Genomic DNA, 25,242 nt, shown 5'->3' with positions numbered 1-25,242 from the left:
TGATGACTACACATTTAGTTTGACTTTTTATTTATTAGAAATGGAGATTTTTCTATCCCAGTAATGTGTTCTTTGTAAGGAAGTGTTTATAACTAGAAGCCTAAAATCTTGTCACTTAAGAACCAAATGCAAAAAATTATCTGAATAAACCTTAAGTTGATTATCTTATTTTTTTTTAAGTACCATATTCAAGATACTCAAAATAAGGCAGAAGAAAGCAGTTACTGGTCTACATTTGATACTTTAATGTGTAGCTAAATCTCAATCTGTATTTTAATATATATTTGGTCACCAAATCAAAATAGATAATTTTAAAATCTGTCAACAAGGTATGGGTCTTCCTACATAATTTAAATATTGGGCAAAATTCAAGTTGGATACATATAAGAAGAACACTCAGCTTTCCTCTATCAAAGGAACAAATGTGTTCAGACATAAAACATGCATTTTACCTTTAGTGAGAGTTCTAATCTGAAACCTGTGTTTTTAAAGACTGGTCCAACTAATTGTCCTTGAAGAGACCACACTGAGTCAACTGCTCAGGGATATGCAAATTATCTGAACTGTTACCTACATTTGTATCAGATCAGATTAAGTTACAGAATACATCTTCTTGGCACCTCTTCATTTCAGAATTTGGGGCAAAAATGTTTATGAATGAAAACTTGTATGTATATGGTACACAGTTAAAGTTCAATTACAAATATTTCTTAAAAGCTACCTTTGATTGAAGATGACTTAAAGATGCAAGCAAAGCTAGGAAGAGCTAAAAATTTTTAAGAACTTTTAAATTATGATTAGAGAGGTATTTGTCCTGGGAGGTTGTTCTACTATTGCTGTAGGATATCAAAGTATTTCTTACTTTTCAAATTACAATACAAATAGCACCAAATAAAACTGAAAGGAAAAACAAACCCCAAAACCCAACACACTAGACTTCTAGAAAGCTTGGGTTACCAGACCAACAGAGAATTAGGATTTCTTCTCCCCAGCAATAAAGAGCTCAGGGGAAGAATACATCAGTTACACATGACATGTTGTAACTGGTTGGTTCAAGTGGCAGAAGATGGGTTGGTGATGTCTATTAAAAAGGTTTTCTCATTTGAACCAGGAGAAGTAACAGGTGACAGATGGAAAATACAAAACCAAACAAATGCACAATGAAAGAGCTGGAAACTATCACCTTTGGCAGAGGTTGAGTAGCCAATGGAGAAGAATAGGTTACAGACAGTGTCAGGATTCAAACCCACATTGAAGTTAAAAGAAATTAGAAACAGTTATAAAGAAGTCTCTGGGAGCCAGCAAGGGAGAATGGCTAGTGAGCAGAAGTCTTCAACAGTCTTTAATAGTTGGGGATGGGGTTGGGATGAGGGGCTGTCACAGATCTAGTATAGATTACAGAGGATGGGAAGAGCAAGGATTATTGGACATGAGAAAATCTGTCCCTTTGTTTGCATTCCTGCTACAGAAACCTTTCCATTTCCAAAATAACTCATGCCTGAGCTATGCAAGTCTCCTAACTGATCCCACCTTCAATTTCTCACCTCTGTATTTTACTCTTTATGCCACTTCCACAGTAATTATATTAAAATACTACACACAGTTTTCTCCCCATTCCCCCAAACTGCTGCCTCAGAAAAATATGCAGTGGCTCTGCAATGACTAGATAAAACTTATCCTTAGGTTAAGAGTCAAGGTCAACCACAATTTGCCCACTGGCTAAAATCTTGATGGAGTGTATCATAAGGGAGAGAGAACTGGATTTGGATTTAGGGAACCTAGAAAAAGCCTGGCTCTGCTCCCTTGGATGTCAGGTGATCTTTCTGAGCCATAGGTTCCTTATTTGTGACTTGGAAATATTAATGAATCTTATTACTATGCTGAGGAGAATGATGGCGATGACTTTACTAATAATAGCTAGCATCTGTAGATGGCTTAGGAGGTGCCAGACACTGCACTAAACAGTTTACATGAATTAGCCATTAAAGTATTATGGATACTGTAAAATACTACAGAAATGCTAATTATTCTTTTCTAAGTTCTCTCAAACCATCTGTTAGTAAGTTAGTTCTAGAATCTTAATTGTGATGATAGATTTGTAAAAATGTACAAAAAATGTTATATAGCATCTTATCTCCTCTATCTCTGGCTCCCATTTGCCTGGCAAGGATGACCAAATCTAACCATCTACTGAAGATCATTTGATTTTAGAAAAAAACAAAACAAAACAGAATACTATTCCTTCTAATATCAAAGGCTGACAATTTCCCATTTTCTCCAAACAGAAGTATCTTTTCTTATTTCAGTCATCTTCCCACTCCAAACACTGCTAAGTCATTAGATATGAACCATGGCTCTGAAGCCCTAGTGAGATAATGAAAGAAAGGAGAAAACAAAAACAAAACTGTGAAGAGAGTTAGGAGTTCTGAGATAAAGTCTTGTTTCTGCTTTACACCAGCTGTGCTATGTTTGAAGTTACATCTGGGCCCTCAGGAAAACAAGGGCTAGGTTTGTTTTTAATGTCGCTCTATTGCCAACACTGGAATCAATTATTTTATAGACATTCAAAACAGAATGGGTTAATGAAATGAAGATCTTCAAATATGACAGTTTTTGCAATGTAGACTGTAGTGGAAATATCACAGAAACAATGCAAACATACCAATGGCTGCCAGTCTGAGAAAAGCATTTTTGGATGAACCCTATTCAGAATATTTTATTCTTTTTATATCTTGCGCCAGATACTGAAATACTTAATCTGATTTGTGGTGGTGGCAGAGGGGGGAGGGTTGGGATCTCCAGATATTTGGGAGGAAATGGCCAAAATCCAGAATGTAATGACCTGAAGGGACCTATACTCATGAATTCAACAAACTTTCTACGTGCCAGGTGCTGGATATCAAAATTGAAGCAGTTGACCACCAAACAAATACATGGAAGAAACTTTTTTTTGTTAAATTAAATGGTAGTATATGTCAAAAGGCATACATATACTTAATTTTATGCTGAAACTAAACTTTAATATGTTATATTCTTCATTTTTTTTAAGAGAGGGATAGAGAAGCATACAGGGAGGTACAGACAGAGAGGGAGCAGAGCCCTGATCCAGGGCTCGATCCAAGACCCTGAGATCATGACTTGAGCTGAAATCAAGAGTCAGACGCTTAACTGACTGAGCCACCCAGGACGCCCTAATATGTTATATTCTTAACAAAATCAAATGTGGTCTCCAAAGTGTGGGTAGGAACAGTAAAAAGACACTGGGCAGATAAATCGTAAGGGCAAATGGTAGGTGCTTACATTAAGTTGCCACCTTTTACGATTTAAGATAAATTAACTCATTTACTTATCATCTATCTCCAGGAAGTATTTTTTTAAGATTTTCACAGAGAAATCCAAAGGATCAACAGTACTTTTGTCAAAATAATTTCTATAACAGGTACCTAAAAATGTTTTGCTGTTTCAGATAACTACTGCTGCATAAAAAACCACCCCCAAAACCTAATGGCTTAACATAATCATTTTACTGTATTTCATGATGAGATGGGTCAGGAATTCAGGCAGAGCTCAGATGGGCAATTTTGCTCCGTGTAGCATTGACTGGGTGTCGGTTAGGGCTGGGCTGAGCGGAGGGTCAGAGATGGCTTCACTGCAGGCCTGGCATGCTGGGAGGCATGGCTACTCTCCATTGTAGCCTCAGCCCTCTTTGTGCGTTCTCCAGCAGGGTAGCTGGACTTCTCTCATGGTGGTGGAAGGTGCTTACTCCTCTTAGTGACTAGGCCCAAAACCTGCTTAGCATCACTTCAGCCACACTCTGCTGGTCACAGTAGTCCCAGGCCAGCACAGACCGTAGGGGAGGGGAAACAGATCCTCCTCTCAATGGGAGCTGTGTCAAGGATCTGCAGCCATCTTTAAGCCAGCATGCTTAACAAAAATGTCATTTTTAAAAACTGCATACAAGTTCCAGTTCATCAGGATTTGCTGATCCACATTAACAAATGCAATACCAAAGAATGTTGGTTAAAGAGACAGACTCTTTATATAGACTAGATTATCACAAAAATATAGGTAAAAATGGGATGTGAATTGTGATGATTCTAAAAACAGGGAATTTGAGGTTAGAGTTGAAAATGACCATGTAATTTAATCCTGAGAGTTCTGAGATGGAAATGGGCACTGTAAATAAATGTGCCTTGCCAACAGGCAGACACATGAACTGTCCCAGGTAAACAGAGACATGTCACTTTTAGAGAAAAGAGACCAGATCAAAGCACTGATACGAAATCAAAGGAATGTTAGGAGCCAATCAGTATGGCCTGCAAAGAAAAGCTTCTAGACTCATTATGTTAATAGGATGTGTTGATGAGAGCCATGGACCAAATCTCCTTCCCCCAAACAGTCCCTTCCTTCCTAAATGTCCAAGTGTTTCTTTCAATCAAACCAGTTGATGTGCTCAGGATGGTCTTAGGAATAAATATTTTCTATCATCAAGGGCAGCCTTTCAAACATATGTACCTCTGGGAGGTATCCTACCATAATCCAGGTGCTGACTTGTTAGGCACAGATGTAATCATGCCACATTGGCGGCTTCTCTCAAGGTAACTGCTGCTGGTGACCACAGCATTCTCGCTGCTGCACCCACATGCACGCTGCGGGAGGGTCCTTCCTGCCCAGCACTCCATGCACCAGCTCCATCTACTGAGACACTCTGTTCTTGTCCTTCCTCAACTAAGGCACCTGGAAGCTGAACCTGAGTAATGGCCATTTCAGAGCAAGAACAGATAGTTTATGCAAACATTACTGCTCCTCAATGCAAGTCCACTGAAAATATGTTTTGTGCCATTAGGATTAGTCAGTATGCACGAACTGAATTAACCACTGAGAAATTACTTTCTCATTTCTTGCTCTTCAGAATAAACTAAAAAAAGTTGTCTTAATTTCCAGTTAGCTTCCATGTATGTGTGCATACATGTATTTAACTATTGGTCTTACTGTGGGCATCCAGCCCTTCACTGTACCAACATTACTGACGGCCACAGTTTGTTTGGAGTGTTGATTCAAAAGCAGATAAAGAACAGTCTTGAGCATAGGTGTGGGTCATTTGATGGAGGAGGGCATGATATTTTGGATTCTGTGGTTTTATATACTCTGTATTTGGATATTTTGCTAAACGCAAAAATAAAAAAATTCTATAAAGATAAAGCTTCTTTTTTATTTTTTAATCTATATTAGACTATCCTTGATAATTAACTTTTATCTTTAGCCAGGAGCCCAGCTATGTTCTCTGAGGACTGACTATTCTACTGTTTTTCTTTTTCTCAATTTTCCACAAATCAGTTTACTTTTCTATTGCTTTCTAAAATAACAATTCTGCCCAAACCATTCTATAACTAAATACAAACAGAAAATAAGATTTCATTTCCAGGGAAAATCTTATTTCCAGGGAAATAAGATTTCATTTCCAGGGAGGATCAAAATACACTAAATGTAAAAAAGTGAATATATAGTCATCGGCATTACTCTTATAGACAGATTTTTCATTTCTACAATGAGTTATAATGGATGAAAAAGTCCTCAGAAACATGGCCTAGTAAAAGCAATGGTTTTCGGTGGAAAAATATTTTGAAAACTTAGAAATCAAATTGTTTTAGAAAATGCATTTTGTCCCTCTCTATATATACAATTAACTCAATACTGTCACATATACATTTACAGTACATTTTGGCATACCAGAAGAACAGGTCCTATCTTGTACTGATTTTGCCTAACAACCAGAGCAATGTATGCAAATGAAGTGGGTTAAACCCACCAGTATTTAATGTTGACAGTGATGACTTTAATATAAAGACAGATAAAACTTTTGGAATCAGTTTATTAAAAAGTTCTGTCAACATATTTCTCTCTCTAAAGTAGCCAGCTATCTATCTGTCTATCCATCTATCTATACTGGCCATATCTATCTACCTACCTACCTAATCTAGCCATCAAGAGTGTTAAAATAATCTTCAAAATTAAATAATTAAAATTATTTATTATTTTAATTTTATTTAAATAATTAAAATTATCTTTCTCATGTAGTTTTTGGTATTCATAAAAGGTCTATTATCATTATCAACTTAAAGATGTTATTTAAGAAATACTTATTATATGTGTCATCACTTTTTATAAAGTATTCTTTATATTTAAAATATATGTACTAAAAAACATTATAATTCTTTGTGAGTCACCAAAACATCTTGTCACCATTTATAGCCAACATAGTGTCTAGTGGAAGGCAAAGACAAAATAACATACTGTACTAGCACTTCAGACACAGATGAGAAAGCAATTGGAAAAAATGGAAAAACACTACTAGCTTAGCTAGTTTAACTAGATATGGGGAGGCGATTGAATCTAATTCTTAAGAAATCATGTGGCAGTATACTGTTTTACAAAGTCAGATAAATGAATGAATTCCTATGTGTGTGATTTTTGGGGAAACTTTACTACTGATATTTTAGGGTTACTATGTAAAGAAACACTACATTTAGTACTAATAATTAGTATTATACCCATACTACAGATGAGGAAGTTGAGGTGCAGATGTTAACTTCTCCCTAATTACATGACTACTAAGTACTGTGACTCAGCTTTAACCAGATTAACACTTACTATCTTCATAAATAAGATCAGTGTGCACAATAAAATAAAATGCTGAATTAGAGCAATTATCATATATGCAGTATTTGTTATACTCACTGGAAACCTAAACGTGGATGTATTTAGAATTTAGAACAAAACAACAAAGTTCTCTATCCCAGAACAGAGAAAAACACTCTCAAATTTCATTGACAGAAAGCTGTGAAAATACCTGATAAAGAAGAAATACTAATATGTGCTGAATTAATAATATGATATAGTATTTCCACATTTGAATTATTAATTTTTAAGGGTTGCTCCTAGAAAGGAATGAGAAATAACACTCCTACATGTCTTAAGTAAAGGTTTATGATCTTTCTCTTGGGTAATTCTATTAGGTGATATTAAGATATATATATACTTATGACCATCTTCATCTATTTTTACTGTCAAAGGGAGAACTGAATCAATATCGTCCCGGACAGATGCAACAAACCTCATAAAAAGATCACTTTCCCAAACCTCCTAAGCAACCTGTTGTCATGATGGATAATACTTGTAATCGGACATCCCGGTTTGAATGCTACTACATCCTTCTGTTTTAAGTCTTTACAAGGCATGAGCTCCCCTGCCTTATCAGAATGAATAAAATTACACAAGAAATGAGAAATAGATCCACATATTTCTAATATGTACAACCAAGAGAAATAAACGCTTCTTCAAAAGATAGACTTCATGTTATCGTTTTGTTTAGTGACTCAATGTTCTCTTTCTCTGTAACAGAGGTAACATTACTAACTCATCTTAGGAAGCATTTCACTTTTGTAGAATTTATATATGGTTGTTGGAAACTGGAAAAGCAGGAAGAAAAGATAAATGTTTCAAACTATTACAGAGATAGTTCTATTTATTTTTCTTAAGAGGACAAATATTCTAGGATAGCAGTTTTCAAATTGTGTGTAACAAGATAAATTTAGTGGATCAAGAGGAATATTTAAAAACAATGAAATAAAAAGAATAAAATAGAAAATATAATACAAGCAACATCGCAAATTTAACTATTATTTCATGAAATTTTGGTTTTAGTTGTATATATTCATGCTGTGTATATGTGTGTCACAATGTAAAATGTATTTCTTACTGAGGGCCATGATTAAGAAAATGTGAAAGACACTAACGACTAAGTAAATACAAGGAAGCAGACAGAGAGATGTGTTATTTTTTCAATATTTTGTTTTTTGACAGGTGATAACAATTAAAAAACAAAAATTTTAAGATATTGATAAAAGAAATTGAAGACAAATAAAAAGATATTCTGTGCTCATGAATTGAAATATACTGTTAAAGTATCCATACTACTCAAAGCAATCTACAGATTCAATGAGATCCGATCACAATTCCAATGGCATTTTTCACAGAAATAGAACAAATCTAAAATTTGTGTGGAACCACAAAAAATCCTGAATAGCCAAAGCAACTGTGAGAAAGAAAAACCAAGCTGGAGGCATCACATTTCCTGATTTTAAATATACTACAAAGCTACAATAACCAAAACAGTATGGCAATGACAAAAAAAACACACATCAGTGGAACAGGCTAAAAAACCCAGAAATTAACTTATGCATACATGATCAACTAATTCACAACAAAAAAGCCACTAAGACTATAAAATGTGGAAAGGACAGTGTCTTCAGTAAATAGTGCTGGAAAAATTGGACAGCCACATGCAAAAGAATGACACTGGGTCAGTATCTCCACCATACACAAAAATCAAGTCAAATGGATTAAAGGCTTAAACGTAAGACTAAAAGCCATAAAACTCTCTGCAGAAAATATAACAGGCAAACTCCCTGACACTGACCTTGCAATGATTTACTGAATGTGACACCAAAGCAAAGGTAACAAAAGCAAAAATAAACAAGTGGGCTACATAAAACTAAAAAGCAGCTACACAGCAAAGGAAAACATCAACAAAATGAAAAAGCAACCTATGAAATGGGAGAAAATCTTTTCAAATACAGATCTGATTAATATCCAAAGTATAAAAAGAACTCCTACAACTCAACAGAAATAAAACAAACAACCCAATTAAAAAAATGGGCAGAGGTTCTGAAAAGACCTTTTCCCCAAGAGAACATACAGATGGCCAACAAATACATGAAATGGTGCTTTAAATCATCAAGGAAATGCATATCAAAACCAAAATGAGATATCACCTCACACCTATTAGAATGGTAATTATCAAAATGGCAAGAAACAATAAGTATTGGCAAGGATGTGGAGAAAAGGAATCCTTGTGCACTGCTGGTGCTAATGTAAACTGGTGTAGCCACCACGCAAAACAGTATGGAGGTTCCTCAAAAAGTTAAAAGTAGAACTACATATGAGCTGGTAATTCTACTTCTGGGTATTTAACCAAAGAAAACAAAAGCATTATCTTGAAGAGATATCTGTACCCCTATGTTCACTGAAGCATTATTTACAGTAGCCAAGACATGGAAACAACCTAAGTGTCCACTGATGGATGAATGGATAAAGAAAGCGTAGTATGTCTGTATACACACATATCATCACAGACGCACAGAGTATTTTTCAGCCATAAAAAAGAAGGAAATTCTGCCATTTGAGACAACATGGATGGGTCCTGAAGACAGACATTATGCCAAGTGAAAAAAGTCAGAGAAAGACAAGTACTATATGATCTCACTTACATGTGAGATCTTAAAAAGCTGAACTCACAGATACAGAGAACAGATTAGTGGTTGACAGGATGTGTGCATGTGTATGTGAGAGAGAGAGAAATGGATGAAGGTAGACAATAAGTACAGATTTCCAGCTATAACATAAATAAGTCCGGGAGGTTTAATGTATAGCATGGTGTCTATAGTTACAATACTGTAGTGTATATCTGAAACTTGGTAAGAGAAAATTGTAAAAATTGTCATCACACACACACACACACACACACACACACACACACACAATTGCAACTATGTATGGTCATGGATGTTAACTAATTATAGTGATCATTTTGCAATATATACACACATCAATCATTGTATTTTATGAGGAGTAACACTTCTAAATGTTTTAAGTAAAGGTTTATAATGTTTCTCTTGCATAATTTTACTAAGTGAAAAAACTTAAAAATAATACAAATTATATGTCAATTATATCCCAAACAGAATTTTAAAAAAACACAAAAATATATTTCCCCTTAAAATACCAATTTTGATATTTTCAAAACTTAAACATATAAAGATAAAGAAAATAAAAATGTAACAAAGTGGAAACAATTTATCCAATTCTGACAGTGAATACATTTGAGCATTTTGAGTAAAAAGAGTGTATACTTTACAAGTGTACTTAATTTACACACCGTAATCTATTTAAATAGCTTATTCAGATAGAGTTTTCAGCAATGTGCAATATTTTCCACATTAAGTAACAAAATGCATCAGATCTTAAAGACGTCCCATGCTGCTTTGTTACTGGACTTACCAAACCATGACTTCAATACAATGTGTTGATGATGCTTGATTCAGATACCCAATAATTTTATTTTGACTCACAGGCTGAAAAAAAATTTTTTTTTCAGTTGTGACCTTTAATTTAAACTGAGATGTATTAAAAATCAGGCTAATGTAGTTGTTCTATTACAGTTTTCCTATCAGAATGAAAGGTGAAATAGTTGGCATATTGGGTCCAATGGTTCCAAAGGGGTTTCAATCTTTTAGAAGTATAGAGTTAAATCTAGTGAAATAGTATTTAGTATATACCATGTTAAAATCTTCGCAACTAGAGCTATTCTATTTTTAGATATTTTGATAACCTTTAAGAGCTATTCTATTTTTAGATATTTTGATAACCTTTAACTTTACAAACATATTTACATTTTACTTATATACTTTTTGAAATGCAGATGTCTAAAATCATAGCATTACCATTATTGGTATTATTCTACCAAAGGGCACAGTTTGATATGGTAAAGCATAAAGGTATGCTTAAGAAACTTAACTTTTCTCTGTCAGGCTGAGAATAATTTTTAATATAATGAACCACAACTGTGAAAGTAACAAATATAGGATGTATTTTTGCATACTGTTAAAATTTCACAATGCATTTCCTACAGAAATAATATCTCTACATTTATACTTTTGTAACTATTCTGTCTCCAACAGTTTTATCTCATGTTAGAGTCTACTCCCAGCCAAACTCAAATATTTTTCCAAAAAATGTATAGTACTTACAATTCTTTTTACTACTATAGGCCAGAAAAATATAAGTATATAAGAAAATAGTAAGTAAGAATAGAGAGAAACAGATAACAAGGAAAAAGTGAAAACAGAAGCAAAAACAAAACAAAACAAAAAAAAACCCCTAGAGTGGAATCACACCTCCTTCCCCAGGGGCTTAGGTTTGAAGGCAATGGCTAAGAAAGAAACTGTGTTAAAAATTATCCTTGATTTAAAAAAAAAAACAAAACAAAACCTCATGAATTAAGTATGGTGTACATGCTTTTATGTAAAGTTCATTACTTAGAAATACATATAAATGTGTAATTATGCATTATAGTGTGGCACATATAATTTCCTGGTAGAGGACACAGAAAACACTCAAATGTATCACTAACTGGAAAACCTTAGCAAATAAAAGGATTCCAACTTTGTTGGGTCTTCCTGTTGGTTGAGTCATCTAGAGACATTTTATCAGTTCCCTCCCCCTCCTCCTTAGTGTTTATCTAGTCAGGAACTGACCCTACTTTTTCCTAAAGGAAAGTCGACATCATCCACTTGCCTGGTGACCGGAGTATTTCTCATTTGATGGTTAGTGGGTCACCTTCAAATCACCCATTTGTTCCTGTGGGAGAACTTCTACCCATATGCAGGGAGAGGTGCTTTGTCTGTGCGCACTAGGGTTGGTTGGCTATTTAAATTACTTTGGCCCCCTATCCCTTAAAAAAAAAAAAGTTGTAATCATGATCCCTTGGATTATTGATTTCATTGACAAAATTATAACCAAATCTTCACTGGACAAGATTTGCAAGTCACAGGTTGCTCATTCTCTAAGGCTCATATTAAAACCTACCTCCTCTTCCATCATGGAGCCAACTAGAGACAAGTAGCAACAGAATATTGGGGTCAAAGGGAGATCATCTGCTCCCTCTGCAAAGTGAACTTCAACCTTCTGATCCCGAGATGGCCAAGAGAGAACTACAATATTGTAATGTTCTGATTTTATAACGCAGCAAAAACAAGTTTCCCCCTCAGGAAGACAACACTTGGGGGCTATAAGAAGTGACTCATGGCTTCTATGCTCTGCACCTTGGAGGTCCAGCTTTCAATTACAATTTTGGTTACTGGAAGTATCAAACTGAGGAAGGAGATATTTGTGGAGGAAGGAAGTGTGGAAGACTCTAGAAATTTCACTTACTTGGGACAAATATTTGATGTATTCCCTGGTTTCGGCTCCACAGCACCAATCTGTCGTGGGTCAAGATCTATGAGTGGCAATTGGCCACCTGCCTCTATTTTAGAGGTTTTTATGGCTACTTATTGTGAGGAGAAAAAGTACAAATGATCAGTTGGGTCACTTAAAAGTGATCATTTAAATAATATGGAAATAATGGTAATAAAAGTAAAAAAAAAAAAGTTACTAATTTGCTTTGGGGAGTGCAAATCAACCACCTCTTCTTGTTCTCTTTTTCCAATCTTAAAATGCTCCAAACCTTCTAGGCTATAGTAACATGTGAAGCCTCCTCTGTATTTCTTACAACTCCCAAGTTCTATCCTTGGCCATATTCCTTTACAATTTCTATTTTTCAATTCTCTCTCTACATATTCTACCCAGGAGGTCTCATCTACTCTCCACATCTGAACCACAGGGATGATCCTGAGTCTCTATATTCACTCGTGAAGTCACCTTTCAGGCTTTATTCAAATATTCTAATTACATCTACTGGATGATCACCATCCCCAACTTTTGTTCCCCAGCTATTCCTCCATAATCCCGCTCACTCATGTTGAAAGTGTCCAGATTATCTTGGACCCTTCCCCCGCCCTCTCCAACTAAGTTTAATTCATTCTTTACAATATTATTCACATCCATTTTTTCCTTTTTGTTTCTACAAACACCATGCTAATTCTGATAATCTAGAAACTAGATTATCACAATATCACGTGATTATTCCCCCTAACTCTGGTCTATTGCCACTAAACCTTCTATCAGATCACCTCCATGTTACGACTTCTATACCAGTTTTGCTCATGGTCCTTCACTACAAAACCAAGTCCAAAGTCTTTTAACCTTCTGGAACTTAGCTTTACATTTCTGAGCCTTACCTCCCTCCTTTCACACTTCTCTATGATTTCCTTGTTTAGCCAATCTGGTCTATTGAATGGCCAACAAACATACTTTATGAGTTTCCCATGCCACTTCCCTCATCTGAAGACTTTACGCTCCTGATGCTTCAAGATTCTTATGAAACTCCACCCATTTCCTTATCACCCCAACTAAATACAAGTACTGTGGCAGAATGTGAGAGCTGAACAGAGGTCATCTACTCCATGTACAAAATGGATTTTGAAGAATTATCTCCCCCATCTATAAAATTCAAATGTTTGGGGAAACTGAGGCCAGGGGCAACTAGTGTTCTTTTCAAACACTAGTCTTCTTTCAACACATTTTTCATGAGTGTTTCCTCTGTGCTAGTTGCTGTGCTAGCCACACAGGACTACAGTTTAATGAAAAAGACCAATGACATGTCTATTGTCCCACAGATAGTTAAACATAGGTGAGTACCTCAAGAGTGAAGTACAGGGTGCCACTAATGTCTGAAGTATGCATGGTTCAGGGAAGGGGTGAGGCGTGACATTAATCTAGTGTGGGAAGACAGGAAGGAGTTAGCTCAGCTTGGGAGAGGAAGAAGGTTTACATGAGGAGGAAATCTTTTAAGTAGGGGTGAAAGTGAGTAGTAATTAAGTGCAACAGGTAAATGATTGCTACGTGTAAAAGGAAAGCCCAAACAGGTACTTGCAAGGAACAAAAAGTGAGGGGGTGCTGGAATCTAAGGGATGAAGAAGATTGCAAAAGGTGAGGCAGGAAAAGCAGAGATGGGCAGGAGCATGTGTGCCTCGGAAGGTCATATGGAAGATTTCTGGGCTTTATTCTAAGAACAACAGGCCTTGGATGACATGTTCCAAGATACTTTAAGTCAGAACCATAGCTTACCCTGGGAGGAATGGGAGAAACAATTATGAAATCAGAAAAAAAAAATCTAGTTTTATTTTAGTCGAAACACATTCTGTATCCCTATCACACTTTCCTGAGTGTGTTCTCATCTGAAGTCAGTTGAAAAATGAAAGCATATGAATTTATAAGTATAGCCAGTTTTAGTTGGCCCACTTGGCTTAGACAGGAGGTAGCGTATGTATATGAATGCCCCTGCACCTGTAAATACTTAAGGCACTATGGGCTTGTTCTACATTTTCTAAAAGCACAACATTCCACATAAGAACAGTCCAATAAAAAGTTCCATTTCACTGTCAGGCCATGCATTGGTGCTATACTTGAATTAAATCTTCAGTTTCCTCTCCTTTCCCATAAGACTCTTAATAAGGGAAAATATTTTGAGAATATACCAGCAAAATTTTTCCAAGGGTGGTTTTAACCCCTGCTGCTTTTTATTCTTATCTTGGGTACATCAAGTAATGAATTTCAAAAAGCAATCATGAGTTTATTACCTTTAAAATTATGTTTATATCAAGGATAAAATTTAAAGAAGGTAGGGTGACAAGGTTATTAATAAAACAGCTGGAATTTTAGAGGAATTTCTGTGTTCAAGGTATTGCGTTGGACACCTTGCAATAAATTATCTCAATCCTAATAAAGACTTTGAAAGGCACATCTGTTTCATAGACAAGAAAACTGAGGCATATTATTTCCCTACGATATATACACCTTAGACCCAAACTATCCAATATGGTAGACTGCAGCCACATATGCCTTCTGAGCACTTGAAATATGGCTAGTCTGAATTGTGCTGTGCTATGAGTGTAAATTACGCTTCAGATTTTGAAAATTTAATTAGAAAGTAGTAAGATATCTCAATTTTTGAATATTGGTTACTTGTTAAAATGACAATATTTTATACAGTGCATTAAATAAAATGCATTAACTTTATCTGCTATAACTTAAAAAAATAAGCTACTAGAAATTTTTTAATTAAATGTGTGGCTCACATTACACTTGTATTGAACAATGCCACCCTAGACCAAAAGCTGGATTTTGAATTTGCCAGTTAGTAAGTTCAAAGCCTGGTACAGAAGAAGAGTCCATGGATTGTTACAGATCTTGGTTTAAATCCTTCCATCGGTGACAAGTCTTGGATAAAATACCAAATCTCCCTGCACTTCACTTTTGTTGTTAGCATTATAGCATTATTAATATCCCCAAACAACTGTTCTAACAGGTAAAGCAGCTAGTGGGCAGAGGGAGGGAACAATTAGTGAATACTTCCAACAGCAACTGGTTAATTTAAAAGTTGATTCCCAAAAAGAGTAGAAAATTCACTTATTTGAAAGACATGTTTTATTCTAAGTGGGAGGAATTAAATAACTAGCACATTGAATACCTGCTTTAGCACAATACATGCGATATATGCATTATATATTGTAGTGTAATACACGTAATATACACAGATCCTTTCTATGCTAAAGTTATTTAAGATATGTTAAAGGTTGGGAGGCCAGACGATAAGTTAGAGTGAGGTATAAAATGTCAGACACAGAAGGGCCCAAGGGGTCCTTATGGGTACAACAGATAAATTCCAGTGAAAAGAGTTTATGAACTCTGCCTGAGTGGATCCATGGTCTTTTTACATCAAGAACTGAAGACTAGTTAGTAAAATGACATCTGGGCAAGTAGAATTTTACTTTTTTTTTTCTCTCTGGGTCGTAGTGCAAACAAATAAATCGTTCTAACCTATCAAGTTTAGACTAGCCCACTATCAGTAATCTCTGCTGAATCATAAGAAACTACAAAATCATGTGGACTAAACTATCTGAGGATATTTTGCCATATTCTGTCCCCTAGGCTTTTGCTTTTGTCAGGACGTTTGCCCTTTGTATGTGACTTTATGAATGTTTGAATTACATGTATACATTTAAATGTAAAGTATGGAGCAGTTGGGGCACTTACTTTATTATCTGATGTATGTATATGGCTTAAGATTGACATGTGACAATGTATTAGTCTGCCTTATTCTGTACTGGTTTGTTTTGTTATTGTTGTTTCAGTAGTATGAGGTGGCCCATGTTAATTAAGGATTTCAGTCACTTCAAGTGACCCTTAAGTACACATTTATTAAATTTAGCATCAAAACTGTTCATTTGTTATCTACAGCAATTAACTTTACGAAAATGAGGCTGGAGATGTAAAAAGCTATCAGATTTAGAGATCTTAGAACAGCAATGGAGATCATGAAAATATTCACTTTATTCTAGTCTGAAATTTAACAGAAGAAATAATACACAAAATTTTAGTTTAGCTATTAAAGCGCATGTGCAATAAGTTAAAGGGGGATGGGGACAGGGCCTCTCCCTTGATCTCACACATTGCATTAAAAATCCACCTCTTGGGCAGCCCAGGTGGCTCAGCAGTGCTGCCTTCAGCCCAGGGCCTGATCCTGGAGAGCCGCGATTGAGTCCCACCTCTGGCTCCCTGCAGGGAGCCTGCTTCTCCCTCTGCCTGTGTCTCTGCATCTCTCTCTCTCTCCTGAATAAATAAAATCTTAAAAAAAAAAAAAAAATCCACCTCTTGTGGTGGATTTTTGAGTACCCACTGAGTACATGTGAGTTGGTCTTTGCTCTTTCAAAATTTCTAATTGACTTACAACGGAATTGTGTCTACAGTACATTTACAACTATCTTTCAGGAAATGTCTTCATTTAGGGCTAAAGCTAGAATTCGGTAGGAAAAAAAATCACACTAGATCAAAATTATTAATGATCAGCTAATAATAAGAATCACGCAGAACAATAATGTGTAACTAATAATCAGAAAGATTTGCTAAAACTTTGAACTAAGATATTATTACACTTCTGATGTTTGAAATTATAGGAAAATATATGCTCAGTGAATATAAAAACAATGATTTTAAACCATTTAAGCTACCAGCACTACTTTCAAAATGCACACTGTAAAAAAAAAAAAAAAAAAGAGTTCTTATCAGGAAAGAACTTATTTGCATTAACTTTAAATTAGCTAATACACGAGTTACACCTTTGAAGATACTTGTTTTGCTTCCAGGAATGCTTTTTTCCCCCCCTTCCTTTTCTTTCTGTTTTTGAGGGGGTTAAGGCAGTTGGATCAAAAAAAAAAAAAAAAAAAGTTAAGCCGCATTCTTCACGGGAAGGGCATGTTTGTACTCCTATGTGCATAACTCTCCATCTCCCTGAACTGTTAGGACGTCCTCGAATAATCTAATTAAAGTCTTTTAAAGTTTCGTCTTAACTGCACAGTTCATTTCTGTAAAACGCCTCGGCGCCACTCAATCTTTTAAGAGAGCAGAAAGGTCTCTCTCCTCTGGACTTGACATTTTTGCCATATACGTGTGAGCGATTTTTGCTGTCAAACATCGCCTAGGTGGGTTTCGTGTCGTCGTGGTTCAATCCGAAAACGTCTCCACTGTGCACAGCTCCCCCCTTCCCAACACAAGCCTACCCAGCCCTGTCCCCCACTTCAAGTTCTCAACTTTGTTTCCTCGGGGCTCTGCACAAGCGCCACGAACAATATCCACGAGACAAAGAGCTGCGTGAGCGCCGTGGGCTCCCGGGATGCCCAATTTGAGTTGTGAAACAAAGCACTCAAATTTGAGACTCAAGATGATGGTGGTGGCGGTGATGCTGCCAAAGGAAGACACGCCGACTGCGGCGCCGGAGCCCCGAGGCCGGGTCCCCGCCTGCCAGCTCCCCCCGCCCGGCCCCCGCCCGGCCCCCGCCCGGCCCCGGCCCTCTCACCGCTTCACTCGGATGATCTGGTCCCGCATGGGCTTGATGTCCTGGAAGCTCTGCTGGTTGACCAGGCTGTAGACGAGGATGAAGCCCTGGCCGTTCTTGATGTACAGGTCCCGCATGGACGCGAACTGCTCGGTGCCCGCCGTGTCCAGGATCTCCAGCACCGACGGCGACGAGTCCACCTCGATCTCCTTGCGGTAGAAGTCCTCGATGGTGGGGTCGTATTTCTCGATGAAGGTGCCGGTCACGAACTGCACGGTCAGGGCGGATTTGCCGACCCCGCCCGAGCCCAGCACCACCACTTTGTACTCGCGCATCGTCCCTCCGCGGCCGCCGCCGCCGCCGCCGCCCGCGACATAGACCTACGCCCGCCGCGCTGCGCCCCCGGACCCTGCGCCGGCGGCCGGCCCCGCCGCCTCCCGCGGCCGCCCCCACCCCACGGCCGCCGCGGCCCCCCGGGCGCCGGCGGAGCGAGCAGCAGCCCTGGGCATGGGCCGAGCCGGGCGGCAACGCGGCCCGCGGGCTCCGGCAGGCTCTGAGCACGAGCAGCGAGCGGGAGGAGCGGCAGGAGCGGGAGGAGCGGGAGGAGCCGGAGCCGGAGCCGCCCGACCGCCCGAGCCGCGGGCCCGCAGTGCCACCCGCCCGCCCCGCCCCTCGCGCCTCCACGCCCAGCTCCCCGCCCGCCGCCGCCGCCGCCGCCGCCGCCGCCGCTTCCTCGGCGGCCGGAGCGCGCGCCCGAGCGGGAGCCGCAGCGCTGCCGGGGGCGGGGCCCGGCCGCACGGGGCGGGGCCTCGCCGCGCAGCTCCGCCCCCGCCCCCCGTCGCCTAGGCGACCGGCCGCGCGCGCCCCCGGGAGCCTGCGCCGTGCGGAAGCGCCGGCTCGCGCTTAGGTAAACAACCTCCTCCGCCACCCCGCTCCGCCCTGCCCGCGCGCCCCGTCCAACCCCGGGGCCTGCGCGCTGAGCATGCGCGGGCCGTCGGCCTGAGCCGGGAGCCTGCTCTGCTCGAGACTCCCACGCTCGGCTTTTGAGGGGAGACGAGATGTTAGCGGGGCCAGAGCTAAGCCTGCAGGCGGTAGCGTGAGGCGGAGAGTAAGGAGAAGAAACGGGCACGGTCCCAAAGGAGGTCCTGACAGCACCCGGTCTCTCCCGGTTCTCCTCAGAGCTTTGGCTTTATTTTGCATAAACGAAACGAGCAGCTTTTCCTAAGGGGACGAGCACAAACACAACGAAGTGAAGCTCGGTCTCAAGCGTCAGGACCCCGAGGGACGCACAGTGGCGGCAGGGCCCCTCCCCCGGCCCACTGCCCAGGGCGGCGCAGGCGAGTCCGCGGACGCCAGGCCCACGCCCGGTGACGGCGCCGGGGGTCCCGCCCACCGCCCCGCCCCGCTCCGGCGCCAGCCTGGTGTCGAGCTCTTCCCACGCCCTCTCAGCTGCGGGCGCCTGGAAAACCGGGAGAGCGGAGCTCGAGGCCGCGACAGAACGCCCAGGGCCACCTCCTAGCAACAGCTAGCTGGGGCTCCTAGTCGGAAGCCGGGACGCCTTCCAGCCAACCGGATCACGCTCCTGTAACCCATGGTACCATTCTCGGCCAATAGGGGGCCGCTTCATACCACGTGATGCCCGCCCATCAGCCAATGGGGAAAGCTCTAGTCGCAGGATCCACCGACTCGCCTCCCCTTGCGTGGCCAGGCTGGGCGTTTGCCCCTGCGCACGCTCTGCCAACCAATCGCAGGTGAGCTGACGAATGACGAGGTTTCGATGCGAGCCAATCAGGACTCGCGATTTCCTGGCCACCTCGGGCTCGGTGGTATGGAGACAGGGCTGCTAGTGGGGTCCGGGAGGGGCCGGAGCTGGAGGGGCCGGTCGCGGCGCCCTGTGCTGGCAAGGAGCAAGGTGTTTTGCAGGCGAGAGTGATGAATTCTGCGTTTAACGACGTCTCCTTGGCATGCTACCTAAACGATGGGCATGGAAATGGTGCTGAGAGATGTGGGCTGAATCGTGGGATGAATCGAGAAAGCAGGGACTTTTGTCTTTAGGGTGAGAAATTTTCCGGTACTTAAGGAGACATACTGCAGCAGTTGGCACGGGTCTTCCCGGCGTGCCTCCTTCCTGAGACACTTCTTTTTTTTTTTTTTAACTAGTTTTTAAACTTACCGTTCGGTCTCTAGTATTGTGTGTTACACAGTCTCATAGCCACAACGTTAAATTTAGGAGAAGTTAGATTTCCAAGTACTCCTGGATTGTCTTTTGTAATAAATGGTTATTGGATTCACTTAAACTGTGTCCTTCGCAGACTAGTCTACACCCAGCTGTTACTAAAGCACATTTCTTGGGAATAATAAGTTTCTGCAGTTCCAGCGTTTGATCATACCTCTTCGCCCTTTCTCTTCCCCGCAAGGACATCTTGTAGAGAGGATTTTGGTCTGAGTTCCTCGAAAAACCAGGTGTTTCTTTACCATCTTTCCTGTCAATTATCAGACTACTACAAAGGTGTGCTTAGATTCAGCAGTGTTCTGTTGCTCTATTAGTCCATTATATTAGAATGGAGAACTTTTATTTGCATTATCTTGCTATAGTGTAGCACATACCAAGTTTTTGCTTAAAATGATTGAGGGCAAGTGTCATGTCAAAATGTGTAATAAATATAACTCAGTCTTTGTTTCTTAAGTCGTTCAAGTATGAGTGTTTAATAACTGAGCCTCTGGAATCAGCAGTGAAGGAAGATTGCAAAATATATATATATATATATTCCCTTCATATATATATCTATATATATATATATCTATATATATAGATAGGGAATATATATTATATATATATTCCCTTCATATATATATCTATATATATATATCTATATATCTATCTATATATATCTATATATATCTATCTATATATCTATATGTATATATCTATATATATATCTATATATATATAGATATCGATATATCTATATATAGATATATCTATATCTATATATATAGATAGGGAATATATATTATATATATATTCCCTTCATATATATATCTATAGATATATCTATATATAGATATATATATGAATCAGAGGAATGTTTTAAGATCATGGAAACCGTAGAAGGTCTCATCTCTGATTCTAAATTAGTAATGTGAAAAAGTGAATTAAAATTAAAGGAGCTCACATGGATTCATTGTATCTGAGCTTTTTTCACAGGGATATTTCAAGAAGATGTAGATGAGTGCAGTGTTCACCTAGCCTTTTTCAAGTCTCATATTTTGTGTGAAACTTGCATGCTAATTTGAGGTTACTTTAGTTTTTAAGAGTCACACTTCTTTTCAGAAGAAAAGAAAAACTTTCTCTTTAAAATCCAAATTGTGCATAATGGTGGTAAATTCCTAGGCTTTTTGAGAAGCATCAAGCCTTCTCTCTTTGTATAGGTCATTAAGACCTGTGTAGTACCTTGCATTACAGTGGAGCTGAAAAACCCTTTATTTTGCAAGCAAATAAAGGTCTGGTGGCTTTTGTTTTTGAAATTTGCTTTGGGATTGTGAGTCCAGGATGTAACCTTAAGCAACTTTTCATTTCCTAGGTCCTCAGAAGTTGAGAAGCTCTGGATTGCCGCGCATCTGATAGAAGTTGTCACAAAAAAATTAGTGAGTAGGCTCTCTGGTCACTCCACTTAGCATAATAAAGAGTAGGAGAGCCTTATGACATTTATCAGGCTGTTTTCCCTGACCTTTCATTACTGCTGGCTTTTCTTGATAAGGAGAAGTGCACAGACTGCAGCCCTTAGGGTAGGTGCACCTCTATATATTTCCTCATCTTGATATTCGATATTCATTCTTGATAAATTCATATTCATTTGATGTTCATTCTCAATGTAGCCATAAGGGTAAACTCTTAGCCACTAATAAGCAAAAGAAACATGGTAAGTAGGGCATATCTTCTTTCCTATTCTGTCTTATATGATGGCACTTACCTAATTTGAGGCTATATATGAAATGCTGGTTGAAGGAGTAGCTGCCATAAGAAAGGATGTCAGAACGTATAGAGAATTTTGAAGATTTGGTTGGGAGATGGGTGTCTGTCTCCTGATTCCTTAATCATGTTCATTTTTGTGCCAGCATGAACTATCTATCCTGAGAGTGATTTTAGAAATACAAACTTATGTCTCCATTCATTTGTTTGTGGAAAAGACAAAATAAAAGCGAGATAAAATGAAATTGAATTTTCACCAAGAGCTGTAAATCTGTATCATGGTGAAAAGTTAATGCCGCACGCTGACACTTTAGGGTCTCATTACCTTCAGAAGGGCATTGCTGGAAGAAAAAAGAAAAGAAAAGAAAAGAAAAACTTCATTTCTCTTCTCCACACTATATCTGAGAGGTATCTCACCTATGCCCAGATACCCTCAACTGTCACACTTGTGTTACCATGGAAACCCAGCTCCTTCTTTGCCTCTGTGAAAGATGTTGGAAAAGGTGGGATGAAGTGGGAAATGCACTGTGTTAGGGGACTTTCTGACTACAGCAGGAAGCAAGTATGCAAAGAATTTAATATAAACAAGTTAGAAGAGGATGTTTGTAACATTAGCAGTGCTTCTTGTCCATAAAACCCTGATTCCTATTGCTTCCTGTTACAGCCTATGTATGTGTGATTAAGTGATAAAGGGGAAGGGCAAGTCAAGTATATTTAGTACCTATGAAATGCTGCTGGCAATTATAAAAAGAGCAGAAGACATTTTCTTGACCTCTGAGGCTCCTGATACCATTGAGAAATGGAAGTATATATAAACAATGGAAAGGAAGGAACAAAATAAACTTGTTTCTTTTTTGAAAATGTGGTAGGTCTCAGCACTTTTGAAAAGAAACAGAATGCAGAAATTAAGTGAGTATATAAATAAGTCAATGAAAGAAACCTTTTTGGTTGAGAAAGCAAGTGTTACTGAGGGAAAAGGCTTAATGATTAAGATACAGGAACAAGAAAGAAAAAAGCCCGAAGAATCTTAAAAGCTTGAATGTTCAGAGATAAATAGAGCTCCAGTGTGGTTCATTCCACATGGCCGAAGAGTAAACACTGTTGCATCACCAGCAGTTTCCTTTTCTTTTGGCTGAAAACTATGTGATAGATCAATATTGATCACTAATGGCAGTCCTTTTCCTCTCTGCCCTGTAAGTCCAGCAGGAGGCACATGACTCAGTTCTCATCACTGGAATGGGAAGAAGAAGCCATTGGGACTGGGGATTCCTGGGATTCTGACAATGAGTAGATCTCATTGTTTCGGTGTCACTCCCTCCTGCTCTGCAAATTGACATAAGAGAATGTCTTTGGGCTGTGATGTCGTATGGCTGAGGTTGCAAACCAGTGAGTTTCAGATGGCCAAGAAGGATGGGAAGAACCCAGGTCCTGGAAAACAACGTGGAACTGTCATGCCAATACTGGAAATGCCTACCTTTGGACTACTAAGCAAACAGCTAGCCTTTGGTTTAAGTCTGTTAGTTTAAGTCTGTTAGGTTTTCTGTGTCTTGGAGTCAAACACATCCCAATTGTGATAGAAAGTGTGAAGTATTTGATACAAAGTTGGCGAGCATTTGTGATATTCTGATGGGTATCCTACTGAATAACCCGAGTGGCATTTCAAAGACATTATGGTATTAATTGAGCGCTTTCTATGTGTATTATTCTAAGCTCTGGGGATACATAAATAGTTCGCCAAAAGAGCTTGTAGTTATAGACATCATAAATAGAAGAGACCAACATTAAACAACTGATTGCTCATTTACATTTTATAATAATCACTTATTCAAGCTAACAAGAAAAAATGAGAGATTCCAAGGATGAAATAATAATATAAGTAATAAAATATTATAAAATATATAACCACATAACAGAATAAAATTATAAAAACAAATATTTTCAAGGACATGATAATTTTGTATATAGTTTATCATGAATTCTTAGAGGTTAAGAGAAACAAACAAGTAGGTTTATTTTTACTTTTAAGATTTTATTTATTTATTCATGAGAGACACTCAGAGAGAGGCAGAGACACAGGCAGAGGGGAGAAGCAGGTTCCCTGCAGGAAGCCTGATGTGGGACTCCATCGCAGGACCCCAGGATCATGAACTGAGCCAAAGGCAGATGCTCAACCACTGAGCCACCAAGGTACCCCTGAAGTGGGTTTAATAAAGGAAAGCTGTCTGAAAGAAATTAATATGGAACCAGGTTTTGACAGAAGTAGCCAAAGAATAGATTACATGGGGCAGGATGGAACACTCTATGTGAAAGGAACTGAGAGCAAAGGAAGGAAGCAGGAACGAAGTACGAGTGAAATATGGAAAATACAGAATCACTCGATTCTTTAATTCTCTACAGCAATGCCATTCTAGGGACATCTATCAGGCGAAAAAAAATCAGAGGCTAGAAGTCCTAATGCAAGATTACAAAAGATATAGAAATAGTACAGAAGAAAATAATACAGAAAAAAAGTAGAAAGAGTAACAAGGGTACATTTGAAGAAGTTAGGGTATTATTTGAAATGATGAATAATTTATAATGTGGGCATCATGAAAGAATTGCCATAAGGAGTAATTATGGACTTGAGGGCATCAAGAAGGTGGAACTCAAACTTCCACAAGCAGAACTAGAAAGAAAAATGAGGGGGTAGCAAAAAATGAAGACAGGCAGCAAAACAGTTTTTGCTTATGGTTTTTTTTCTGTGGTAGCTGTTACTGACATGCATTATGTAAAAATGAATGGAATTTGATTGAAAAGAAAATTTTCAGTAGACCAGTAATATATAAAGATAGTCTTTTAGGTAAATAATGTAATTTAGAATGTTTTTCCTAGAATGCCTTTTTGTACCTTGCCATAGAAAAGTCTTTTCAGTAAGGAAGCTGTAAGGAATAATATGTTACAGATTAGTGATGTATTTTGGAAATAAAAAAAAACAAAACAAAACTGTAGATGTGCCAAATGTAATCATATAGCAACAATAATACTTTTAACAAAAATCAGAAGTTTGTCAGATTTTATATGGTTTATGCTCAAATATGGTTGTAGTGTTTTTCAATGCTATTTTCTGTACAAATATAAGAATATTTCTTAAAAATTAGGCTACAGTAAACATATGAACATATTTTGATATTGTTTACAATAATGTAATTAATATTTATTGTGCTTTGCCATTTCCAGAGCCCTTTTCTACATGTCCAAGAAATTTGTAGTTTTTTAATAACAAAAAATACGCAAATTATTAGGAGCCACCATACAAATACGTGCTATGAAGATGCTGAACTAGCATTATTACTGCCCCTTCCTCACAGTTCATGGAAGCAATGTAGAGGGTACAACACCATCAAATAAAGAAAGCTATAAGAAAACCATGGTAATGAGAGAATTTAAAGGAACTGTTTGGTAAAGGGGCTGGGAGGAGAGGGTGGTGGCGGTGTAGCCCAAGGACTGTAAGCAGCCAGCCACCTTGCAGGAGAATAATAAAATAGGAAAATAACTATTATACATGTGCTCACTCATGCTTCTCACTCACTATTGCCTTGAGAAAGTCAGTACCTGCCCCCACATGTGTGGTGACTCAGAGGTCTAGTCCAAATGGACTCAAGAGGAAAATCAGGGC

At 38.7% G+C, this 25,242-nt stretch overlaps 1 protein-coding gene and 1 long non-coding RNA gene across 3 annotated transcripts in view; one reads left to right on the top strand and one right to left on the bottom strand.

Annotated features, from left to right (window-relative positions):
* RAP2A (RAP2A, member of RAS oncogene family) overlaps positions 1-18,280 on the bottom strand; it is a 35,331-nt gene extending 17,051 nt beyond the window's left edge. Inside the window, exon 1 of the mRNA XM_072760872.1 lies at positions 17,636-18,280. Coding sequence (XP_072616973.1) covers positions 17,636-17,949 — 314 coding nt within the window. The 5' untranslated portion in view covers positions 17,950-18,280. The remainder of the gene's footprint in view (positions 1-17,635) is intronic.
* Positions 18,281-19,405: 1,125 nt separating this feature from the next.
* LOC112923789 (uncharacterized) lies at positions 19,406-24,991 on the top strand. Of its 2 annotated transcripts, none has more exons than XR_003235764.2 (3): positions 19,406-19,670; positions 21,199-21,403; positions 22,791-24,991. It is a non-coding gene; the product is annotated as an uncharacterized lncRNA (long non-coding RNA). The 2 variants fall into 2 exon arrangements; XR_003235763.2 differs by having other exon boundaries at positions 22,786-23,391.
* The last annotated feature ends 251 nt before the right edge of the window (positions 24,992-25,242 follow it).

This window comes from Vulpes vulpes, chromosome 6 (genome assembly GCF_048418805.1).
Source record: "Vulpes vulpes isolate BD-2025 chromosome 6, VulVul3, whole genome shotgun sequence".
Lineage (NCBI taxonomy): Eukaryota > Metazoa > Chordata > Mammalia > Carnivora > Canidae > Vulpes > Vulpes vulpes.
The sequence above is the reverse complement of the archived record's forward strand: the minus strand, read 5'-3'. Positions and strand labels throughout refer to the sequence as shown.